The 12184-nt window shown below is 45.2% G+C and overlaps 1 protein-coding gene across 3 annotated transcripts in view; it reads left to right on the top strand.

The window, feature by feature from the left end:
• usp24 (ubiquitin specific peptidase 24) overlaps window positions 1-12184 on the top strand; it is a 260396-nt gene that overhangs the window by 84227 nt on the left and 163985 nt on the right. For all 3 annotated transcript variants that reach the window (XR_011948152.1, XM_072510705.1, XM_072510704.1), the window contains exons 10-13: window positions 66-224; window positions 5015-5129; window positions 6452-6555; window positions 7038-7145. Coding sequence is in view for 2 of the 3 variants with exons in the window: in XM_072510705.1 (XP_072366806.1) it covers window positions 66-224; window positions 5015-5129; window positions 6452-6555; window positions 7038-7145 (486 nt within the window). In the remaining variant the exon portion in view is untranslated. The remainder of the gene's footprint in view (window positions 1-65; window positions 225-5014; window positions 5130-6451; window positions 6556-7037; window positions 7146-12184) is intronic.

Below are 12184 nucleotides of genomic sequence, written 5' to 3'. Positions count from 1 at the left end.
AATTTCTAGTCCTTGTTTTGAAAATTGTAAACATCTTTTAAATTCCTGTCTCCTGTCCAATCCAGAAACTTGTGACCATTCCAGAGCTCCTCTCTGCCATCAAATTATTGTGCATGCGGTTTCAACCGGAGTTGGTAACGGTGGTGGACGACCTCCGTTTGGATATACTCCTGCGTATGCTGAAAACTCCCCACTTCAGTGCAAAAATGAATTCATTGAAAGAAGTAAGTTAATTGATTTTGGGTGGTGGCGGGGGTGATTCTGTAGTTTTGACTATTACTAGCTTAGTGGTTGGAATTACCTGAGGTTGTGAACTATTGTTCATCAATAATTACATTACAAAGTTAGGTGCGACAGTAAGTGATAAGGGAGCTGTAGAGGGTTATAGACAAATTGGGTGAGTGAGCAAGATCATGGCAGTTGGGATATTATGCGGCAAAGTGTGTAGATCATTTTGGTAGGAAAAATCCGAAAAGCAGAATATTTTTTTGAATGGTGAGAGATTGGGAAATGTTTTCATTCAGAGGGGCATTGTAATTCATGTACAGGAAAGTTAGCATGCAGGTACTGCATGCAATTGGAAAACTAACTGGCATGTTAGTTTTTCTTACAGAGGGATTGGAGCTTGTAAGAGTGAAAAGGTCTTCCTACAATTATACAGGGCATTGGTGAGGGCACACCTGGAGTACTGTGCAGTTTAGGCCTGCATATTGAAGGAAGAACGTACTTTCCCTAGAGGCATTCAATAGATTGGTTCTTGGGATGAAGGGGATTGTGTTATGAGAGATTAAGTAGTTTTAGTCTATATTCCCTGGAGTTCAGAAGCACAAGTGGTGATCCAACTGAATTCTATGAAATTCTGGAGGATCTTGACAGGGTATGTGTTGGGAAAATGCATCCCCGGCTGGAGGATCTCAAATATGGGGTCTCAGTCTAAAGCTAAAGGGTCAGCCATTTATGACTGAGGTGAAAAAGCTCTTCACTCAAAAGATAAGTCCAGGTTTCTATCCCAGTGAGCTATGAATGCTCAGCCATCATGCATATTCATTTTGGAGGTCAATATATTTTTTGTTAGTAAGGGAATTAAGGGATATGGGATAGTGTGGAAGCATGAAATTGAGATAGAAAATCAACCATGATCTTGCTGAATAGCACAGCAGGCCCGATGAGCCAAATGGCGTGCTCCAGCTCCTATTATATTCTCATGGCACATGTTAACTGCATGCTAATCTTCAAAAGAAGGTAGCATGAAGTTGTATTGTATGTACTGATAGCAGTCACCAGTATTCCTGCTTTTTCAGCACATTGTAAATTGATACTTTGCCACATGATAAAGTCATTGTTTTAGAGGCGAGCCATATCGTCAATCTGCTGTTCTTTGACAAGATAATTGAATTAGCAGATGAAGGTTATCCAGTGGGATTTACTGTACTCCTATTTTCATTAATAAATGTGTTCGAACTGATTAAAGTGAAGTTTTATCATGAAATTGATGGTAAAGTAGAGGGCTGATTTATAAATGGATTAAATTATAGACAGAAGAGGCTGGTAAACGAACGGGTTGAAATGATTGTTGGACTTCAGCAATTCAATTTGACACTGAATTACAAACGATATGCAATTTGTACTGATACTTTAATGTTTCTGTTCAGAGATGGTTGACACTAAAGATTTCCCTGTAAACATAATTTCATAGTGGAGCAGGAGATAAAGGATGCGATTGGGACAGTGGAGCAGGAGATAAAGGATGCGATTGGGACAGTGGAGCAGGAGATAAAGGATGCGATTGGGAGGATGCAGTCGGGGAAGGTGGCAGGGCCGGATGGGTTTCCGGTGGAATATTATGCAAAATTCAAGGATAAGCTGGCACCCCTGATGGTGGGGATGTTCAAAGAGGCGATAGGGAAGGGGGTGTTGCCACAAACTTTGGGCAGGCATCGATTTCCCTATTGCTCAAAAAAGATAAGGATCCGACGGAGTGTGGGTCGTATAGGCCCATTTCGCTTCTGAATGTGGACGCAAAAGTATTGGCGAAGGTACTGGCGGGTAGGCTGGAGGAGTGCCTCCCGAAGGTGATAGGTGAATATCAGACTGGGTTCGTGAAAGGGAAGCAGCTCTTTTCAAACATTAGAATGATATTGAACGTCGTTAAGACACTGGCAGAGGGGAAGGAAACAGAGGTGGTTGTGGCATTGGACGCTGAGAAGTCGTTCGACCGGGTAGAATGGGGGTACTTGATGGCAGTTCTGGAGTGGTTTGGGATTGGACCAAGATTTGTGAACTGGGTAAAGCTATTATATAAGGAGCTGAGGACAGGTGTCCGCACAAACAACATCAGCTCGAGATACTTTTCTCTCCACCGTGGGACTAGGCAGGGATGTCCTATGTCCCCCCTGCTGTTTGCACTCGCGATTGAGCCGTTGCCCATTGCATTAAGAAGTTCGGGGGTATGGAAAGGAATAGTGCGGGGGAGAATAGAGCATAGGGTGTCCTTGTATGCCGATGATTTGCTGTTATACATGTCGGAACCGAGTGTGTCGATAGGGGGAATATTGGAGCTGCTACGAGTGTTTGGGTCTTTCTCGGGATACAAATTAAATCTCGACAAGAGTGAGTATTTTGTGGTGTCTCAGCCAGGGGTGGGGGGGGCTACCATTCTGTAGGGCAGGGACTTGCTTTAGGTACCTGGGGGTGCAGGTTGCCCGGGAGTGGGGGGGGGCTCCGCAGGTACAACATTTCTAGTTTGGTGGGGAGAGTGAAAGCTGATCTGGCAAGGTGGGACAGTCTCCCTCTGTCACTGGTGGGTTGGGTACAGGCGGTTAAAATGAACGTGTTGCCGCGATTTCTGTTATTTTTCAATGCCTGCTGATTTTCCTGCCAAAGGCTTTTTTCAGGGAGATTGAGGGAAGGATTACGTTGTTCATATGGGGAGGAAAGGTGGCCAGAGTTAGAAAGGTGCTATTACAGAGGGGAAGGCAGGCAGTGGGTTTGGGTCTTCCGAACCTGATGTATTACTACTGGGCGGCGAATGTGGAGAAGGTGCGGAGCTGGGTCAGAGGGGTTGATTCCCAGTAGGTCAGAATGGAGGAGAGTTTGTGCAGGGGGTCGGGATTGAAAGCACTAGCAACAGCGCCGCTCCCGCTAGCCCGGGGAAGTACTCGGGGAGTCTGGTAATAATAACTTTACTGAGAATTTGGAGGCAGTTTCGCCAACACTTCGGGTTGGGGGCAGGGTCAAGGGAAATGCCAATTCGGGGGAATCACAGATTTGAGCCAGGGAGGTGGGATGGAAATTTTCGGAAATGGGAGCAGAAGGGGATTAAGACACTGAAAGATTTGTTTCTTAGGGGTTGGTTTTCATGATTGAAGGAGCTGGAAGCGAAGTATGGGCTGGAGCAGGGGGAAATGTTTAGATACATGCAAGTTCGGGATTTTGCCAGAAAGGAGATACAGAACTTCCCGGAGGAACCGGCCTCCACATTGCTGGAGGAGGTGCTGACGACAGGGGGACTGGAGAAGGGGGTAGTGTCAGCGGTTTACGGAGCTATTTTGGAAGAGGAGAAGGCACCACTGGAAGGGATCAAAGCAAAGTGGGAGGAAGAGTTGGGAGAGGATATGGAGGAGGGGTTCTGGTGTGAGGTACTCCGGAGAGTGAATGCCTCCACCTCGTGCGCGAGGTTGGGCTGATACAGCTGCAGGTGGTATACAGAGCACACCTCACAAGGGCGAGGATGAGCCGATTCTTTGAAGGAGTGAAGATGTGTGTGAACGTTGAGGGGGGGGTGGGGGGCGCTAATCACGTTCATATGTTTTGATCCTGTCCAAAGCTAGAGGATTACTGGAAGGAGGTTTTTAGGGTAATTTCGAAAGTGGTGCACGTGAAACTGGACCCGGGTCCCCGGGTGGCCATATTCGGGGTGTCGGACCAGCCAGGGTTGGAAACTGTTGCGGAGGCAGATGTTGTAGCCTTCGCCTCGTTGATTGCCCAAAGGCAGATCCTGATGGGATGGAGGGCAGCCTCTCCACCCTGTGGCGTGGCGGGGGCACTTGTTGGAATTCTTGACTCTTGATAAGGTTAAGTTTGAATTGAGGGGAAGGATGGAGGGCTTCTACAATTCATGGGCATTGTTCGTCATGCACTTTCAAGAACTGGATTACATCGAACATTAGTTGAGGTGGGTGGGAGGGCAGGGGGGAGGGGGCGGTGTGTGTTAATGGTGACTATGGGTGATTCCTGATTCCTTTTTATTATTTGTTTATGTGAACATGCGGGCTACTGCTTGGGATTTGGTGGGGGGGTGGGATCGTTGTTATTGATATGGGGATTGTCATATTTGTTACTGATTATTGTTTATTGTTGGGTGTAAATTTGGGAGAAAATGTGAAAAAGGAGGAGAATAAAGATTTTTTTTTAAACCATAATTTCTTCATGAATAATTAAATATGCACAGACTACCAGTATGTTGCATACACAAGAAGGAAATCAATGGGGTGGATATGGAACAGTTTGTAAAAAATCGAGAGTTGTTAATTATAGAGGCGGTGCAGCCATATTCTAGTAATTGCTTTTCACTAGCAATTTGGTCATTTTGGAATAGTGTTTAAACTGCTAAAAGTGCTTTATAGCCAGAAGAGAGATTCAAGCTTTATTATTGAGGTGTAAGTAGGTCACTGTGCTTCTGAAAGAGCCTTGGAATGAGTTGAATAGGCTGATTTGGCTTCACATTGTTTTTTTAAAATGTTCTTTTAGTTTATATCAACATTTTTACGTTCCAGTAGGAAATGACTGGGTTAACATTCAAAAGAATCATTGGCAGTTGCCACCCATCAAATTTTATCTAGATTCATGTTCACAAATCTGAAGTTAAACTGTAATGAAATAGTGTACTTGTATATTTTGTTTTCATCTTGTTGTATAGATTAATTTATTTCCCCTACTGTCAAAAACAAGGTAGAATTTCTTTGGTGAGAAGTTCATACAGAAATAACCAGAATATTTCCATCTTATTCCTCAGGTTACCAAACTGATTGAAGACAGTACCTTATCCAAATCTGTGAAAAATGCCATTGATACAGACCGGTTGTTGGACTGGCTGGTAGAAAATTCCGTACTGTCAATCGCACTTGAAGGTACAGTAGATTTGAGAGGATACTAACAATGTGTAATTTAGAGTTCTTGATGTGCAGGCATTGCACCAATCCGTGTCACAGCTATAGTAGTGAGACCTTAACTGGAGATGATTTGCTTTTGGATTTGTACACACGCATTCACTTGTCCATTTTCTGATTGAATTGTGAATGGACTGCAAATTATTATTGCAATTTAATGTATCTTCAGTCTCGTTGCTGGATTTTAAAAATTGGCCATTTTTGTAAAATCAACTAAATCACTAGAATCTAAGATACCAACCAGTCTTTAACTGTGAACAGTAAATATTTTCGAAAACACTGATTCGCTAGCTAGTACCGGCAAATTCGGTATTAATTTGAATCAAACATGGAAACTTAAAACCTATCTAACTTACAGCTTTGTACCAGAGTCAGATTGCTCCTACAATACCCAAACACACATTGTACCTATACATATCTACATATCAGCAGCAGCATGGTAGCATTGCTAAAGATGCCAATTAAAATCCATCTTTTATATTCCAGTGGTGCATGTCATTTCGTTCACATAACACAACTACTCGTGAGGATTTTTGTTTCAAAATTGAAGTGATATGCTGGGCTGCAGATTATGGTTAAATATCGTTGTGCTGCTGGTAGTGCCTCATGGTTGCCCTATTCTGGATTGTTAGATCTATTCTGAATCAATCTTGTGGAGTGTGGTGGTAGTGTCCTCCATGTGAAGGACTTTGTTTCAACATGGTGTATGTATGTGGTGCTCACTCCTATCACTATTGTCATGGGTAGATACATCTGTGGCAGGTAGACTGGGGCAGATAAAATGAAGTAGCTTTTTCCCCATGTGTTTATTACTCATCACATGCCGCAAGTCCAGTCTGGCAGATATGTCCTTCAAGACATGGCCAGCTCTGCAGGTAATGGTGTTGCAGAGCGACTGGTGATGGTGGGCATGGAAATCCTGCACCCAGAGTACATTCTATCTTGTGACTTGCTCTATTTGGGCATGCTAATTTTTAAATTTAAAAATAAATAAATTTGGAGGACCCAATTCATTTCTTTCAATAAAGAGGCAATTTAGCATGGCCAATCGACCTGCCCTGCACATCTTTGGGTTGTGGGGGCGAAACCCACGCAAACATGGGAAGAATGTGTAAACTCCACATGGATAGTGACCCAGAGACGAGATCGAACCTGGGACCTCTGCGCTGTGAGGCAGCAGTGCTAACCACTGCACCATCGTGCTGCCCTGGGCATGCTCATTTTGAGAATTCCTTTTCTGTGCTACATTCAGAAAACCTCATGTTTTTTCTTAACTTCTACAGGGAACATTGATCAAGCACAGTATTGTGATAGAATAAAGGGAATTATTGAACTGCTGGGCAGTAAACTCTCGATGGATGAACTTACCAAAATTTGGCGCATTCAGGTACTAAGTAAAGCTGGCATTGATTTGCATATTACAACTGATTTTAAGGAAAATAAATTTTGTTTTTCGTGGATTTAAATCCTAACCTAGCTTTTCAGACATTTTGAGAACACTGCATAGCAATTATCACACTTCTTCACAGAGTTGAGTCCATTAAGGCTGCTTTGAAGTGTGCTGATGTGACTGGAAAGACCCTATATTGACTTAATTTATTTTGTAGATAACATTAAAAATTATTTGAAGTAGTAATTTAATGTATCTAATGTATATGAACGGTAGCATGTTTAATTTAAATGAGGTGTTTAAAATTTCAGGCTCCTTTTTTGTGGTAATAGTAAGATGGTATTTTGAGTGGGGGACGGGTGGGGAGTGCAAGAGATGATTATGTTACAGTGAAGTACAGATGTGTTGTGTTTTGGACAGATGTAATGTAACTTGAAGACCATGTAATTTAAAACCTAATAGCGTTGTTTTGTATTAAGTCAGGGCAATCTTCGACTGTCATTGAAAATATTCACACTATTATTGCTGCTGCTGCTGCCAAATTTAATTATGATCAACTGAACCATCTCTTCATCTTGATACAAAAGGTGAGTGACCAGCTTGTTTCAGCGACCAGCTTATTTCAGTGCCGATTTTTAAAATAAAATCATATGCACATTTGATGAAATGAGCATAGGATTGCAGATAGAAATGAACAGAGGAGAGTGTGAAGTAAAAACATTTTGGGAGGGCTAATATGGAAAAACTAATATAAATAGAGCAGAGTCCTTGCTGTCCATATATGCAAATCGTAATGTGGTAAATTGATAATGTAGCTTAAACATGTTGGTTACTTGTGCTTTCAGAGTCATCGAAAGTCAGAGCAAAGAGATTGTACTTGAACTTCTTAAATTACTCGTTAGGCCTCAGCTGATGTATATGGATAATCCTGGGTACTACACTTAAGGAAAGATGTAAAGGCCTTAGAAAGGATACAGAAGAGATTTGTCATATGGTAGAAGTGATGAGGGACTTCTGTTATGATCAACTCGGAAGATGTGAAAACAATCTGATCCTAGGATTCTGCTTATGCTACTCCATAAACATTCAATGAGTTGAATTAAGGGCTATGTTCCTCAGTTACTTTGACTCCAGCCCCAGCATCGACAATTTACATGGCTAAGAGTTGTGCAAGAAAGTTAGACATGACCACCTGCTTCATTTACTACCATGGTGCTATAAGGTGCCATGCTCTAGCTCCCATGGAAAAATTACATCTATTAATTTGTGCTCGATAACTACATCCTAACAACGATAAGAATGAAAGCTTTTAATAGACTTAATTGGTTATGGAAATTTGTTGAGACTTTAATGTTCAGTTACATTCCCTTTTCACAGGGTAGCACGGTGGTGCAGTCGTTAGCACTGCTGCCTCGGCACTGAGGACCCGGATTCGATCCTGGCCCCGGGTCACTGTCCGTGTGGAGATAGCAAATTCTCCCTGTGCCTCTGTGGGTCTCATCCCCACAACCCAAAAAGATGTGCAGGGTAGGTGAATTGGCCACGATAAATTGCCCCTCAATTGGAAAAAAAGGAATTGGGTACTCTAAATTAAAAAAGAAAATATTCCCTCTTCACTTTTGTCCTTGTAATTCTATTTGGCTGAACATTTAAAAAAATATTTTTTTATTCTCCTCTTTCACATTTTCTCCCAAATTTACACCCAACAATAAACAATAATCAGTAACAAATGTAATGTCAATCCCCATATCTATAACGATCCCATCCCCCCACCAAACCCCCAAACATTAACTTGCATGTTAACAAAAACAAATGACAAAGAGGAATCAGGAATCGCCCGTAGTCACCATTAACACATACAGTCCTTCTCCCCCCAACCCTCCCAGCCCCCATATGTTCAATGTGATCCAATTCTTGAAACTGCATAATGAATAACGTCCATGAATTGTAGAACCCCTCCATCCTTCCCCTCAGTTCAAATTTGACCTTTTCAAGCGTCAAGAATTACAGCAGGTCCCTCCGCCATGCCAGGGCACAGGGTGGAGAGGTTGATCTCCACCCTAACAGGATCCGCCTTCGGGTGATCAACAAGGCGAAGACTACAACATCTGCCTCAGCACCCGTTTCCAACCCCGGCTGGTCTGACACCCCGAATATGGCCTCCCGAGGGCCCAGTTTCACGTGCACCACTTTAGAGATTACCCTAAACACCTCCTTCCAGTAATCCTCCAGCTTTAGACTGGAGTAAAACATATGAGCGTGGTTTGTGCCCCCCCCCCCCCCCCCCCCCACAAAAGCAACATTCACATACATCTTCTACCCCCTCAAAGAGACGGCTCATCCTCGCCCTTGTAAGGTGTGCTTTATACAACACCTGAGGAAGGAGCAGTGCTCCGAAAGCTAGTGACATCGAAACAAACCTGTTGGACTTTGACCTGGTGTTGTAAGACTTCTTACTGTGCTCACCCCAGTCCAACACCGGCATCTCCACATCATGGCTACCATCGACACTGCAAACTGCCGGCTCAAAGTGGAGAGGATCTCCAGGAAGATCGCGCATATAGACACTGACATTAAGTTTCTACAAAGATGCAAGAAAGCAGACAAGATCCCGAAAGGGCTACAGATCACAAACCCACTCAAGTCGACCTACAACACAGACTACGCTGAGAGACTCTGCCGTCGCACCTCTCTCACACTCCTCAACCACCTCGTCCGCCAGCTCTACAGCAGACGACGCAACCTGGAAACCAAGATAGAGGCCATATTCTCAACTTGCGCTCAGGATGCAGCAGACCAGCTGCGGAACACCGCCAAACAGATGAGACAACAATACTATGCCACCTATATGCACACCAAGAACAGAAAGCTTGAGAAACTTGGCATCACCACCGGCAGCAACCAAGCCACCCCCGGTGCCACAGTAGAAAACAATACAGGGAAATCTATTGTCAACTTGTCAGACTACACCCTTCAACCAGACAAAATCGAAGTCCTCAGCAGAGGGCTCAATTTCTGCACCACCACCAAAATGGACCCCATCAGTCTCGCGGCAGACACGGAGGAATTCATCAGGCGAATGAGGCTCCGGGAATTCTTCCACAGGCCCCAAGAGGCCAACAGCGAACCCAAGCAGACTATCAATGAACCGGAACAGCAGACCGAGAGATCTGCGGTGTGGCAACCGAAGAGGAAAGAGTCAAATTGGACCCCTCCGGAAGGCCGCTGCCTTAGACTCGACATGTATGCTCAAGCCGTCAGGAGTCGCGTCAATGCCAGATTCATCAGTCGCGTTCACAAGACAGCCCCGAACGTCACCCAAGCACAACGCAATGCCATCCGCGCTCTCAAGACCAACCGCAGCATCGTCATAAAACCAGCAGACAAAGGAGGGGCCACTGTCGTACTGAACAGAACGGACTACTGCAAAGAAGTATACCGACAACTGAACAACCAAGAACACTACAGACAGTTACCCGCAGATCCGACCAAGGAACACATCCGCCAACTTAACAGACTGATCAAGACCTTGGATCCAGATCTTCAGAGCACCCTACGTGCTCTCATCCCACGTACTCCCCGCATTGGAGATCTCTACTGCCTCCCGAAAATACATAAGGCCAACACACCAGGCCGCCCTATCGTTTCAGGCAATGGGACCTTGTGTGAGAACCTTTCTGGCTACATCGAGGGCATCTTGAAACCCATCGTACAAGGTACGCCCAGCTTCTGTCACGACACGACGGACTTCCTACAGAAACTCAGTACCCATGGACCAGTTGAACCAGGAACATTCCTCGTCACAATGGACGTCTCGGCACTCTACACCAGCATCCCCCATGACGACGGCATTGCTGCAACAGCCTCAGTACTCAACACCGACAACTGCCAATCTCCAGACGCAATTCTGCAACTCATCCGCTTCATTCTGGATCACAACGTCTTCACCTTCGACAACAAGTTCTTCATCCAGACGCACGGAACAGCCATGGGGACCAAATTCGCACCCCGATACGCCAACATCTTCATGCACAAGTTTGAACAGGACCTACTCACCGCACAGGACCTTCAACCGACGTTATACACCAGATACATCGATGACATTTTTTTCCTTTGGACCCACGGTGAAGAATCACTGAAACGACTACACGATGACATTAATAAGTTCCATCCAACCATCAGACTCACCATGGACTACTCTCCAAAATCAGTTGCATTCTTGGACACACTCGTCTCCATCAAGGACGGTCACCTCAGCACTTCGCTTTACCGCAAACCCACGGATAACCTCATGATGCTCCACTTCTCCAGCTTCCACCCTAATCACATTAAAGAAGCCATCCCCTATGGACAAGCGCTCCGTTTACACAGGATCTGCTCAGACGAGGAGGAGCGTAACAGCCATCTACAGACGTTGAAAGATGCCCTCGTACGAACGGGATATGGCATTCGACTCATCGATCGACAGTTCCAACGCGCCACAGCGAAAAACCGCACTGACCTCCTCAGAAGACAAACATGGGACACAACCAACAGAATACCCTTCGTCGTCCAGTACTTCCCCGGAGCGGAGAAACGACATCATCTTCTTCACAGCCTTCAACACGTCATTGATGACGATGAACATCTTGCCAAGGTCATCCCCACAACCCCACTACTTGCCTTCAAACAACCGCGCAACCTCAAACGAACCATTGTTTGCAGCAAACTACCCAGTCTTCAGAACAGTGACCACGACACCACACAACCCTGCCATGGCAATCTCTGCAAGACGTGCCAGATCATCGACATGGATACCACTATTACACGTGAGAACACCACCCACCAGGTACGCGGTACATACTCGTGCGACTCGGCCAACGTTGTCTACCTCATACGCTGCAGGAAAGGATGTCCCAAAGCGTGGTACATTGGCGAGACCATGCAGACGCTGCGACAACGAATGAACGGATATCGCGCAACAATCACCAGGCAGGAATGTTCCCTTCCAGTCGGGGAACACTTCAGCAGTCAAGGGCATTCAGCCTCGGATCTCCGGGTAAGCGTTCTCCAAGGCGGCCTTCAGGACGCGCGACAACGCAGAATCGCCGAGCAGAAACTTATAGCCAAGTTCCGCACACATGAGTGCGGCCTCAACCGGGACCTGGGATTCATGTCGCATTACATTCATCCCCCACCATCTGGCCTGCGAAATCCTACCAACTGTCCTGGCTTGATGCAATTCACACCTCTTTAACCTGGGGTCACCCCATCTCTGGATCTGTAAAGATTTAATCACCTGCTAATGGTCGCATTCCAAGCATTGTTTGGCATCTTTGAATTTGTCTATATATGTGTTTCTGGAACATACCTCTTCATTCACCTGAGGAAGGAGCAGCGCTCCGAAAGCTAGTGACATCGAAACAAACCTGTTGGACTTTAACCTGGTGTTGTAAGGCTTCTTACTATTATACAACACCATCAGCTGTATCAGCCTCAACCTCGCGCACGAGGTGGAGGCGTTCACCCTCCGGAGCACCTCACACCAGAACCCCTCCTCCATACCCTCTCCCAACTCTTCCTCTCACTTTGCCTTGACTCCTTCTAGCAGCTCCTCCTCCTCCTCCTTTTCTACCCCCTTCTCCAG

The sequence above is a fragment of the Scyliorhinus torazame genome, chromosome 7, assembly GCF_047496885.1.
Source record: "Scyliorhinus torazame isolate Kashiwa2021f chromosome 7, sScyTor2.1, whole genome shotgun sequence".
In the NCBI taxonomy this organism is placed as follows: domain Eukaryota; kingdom Metazoa; phylum Chordata; class Chondrichthyes; order Carcharhiniformes; family Scyliorhinidae; genus Scyliorhinus; species Scyliorhinus torazame.
This window is presented reverse-complemented; position numbering and strand designations above follow the sequence as displayed.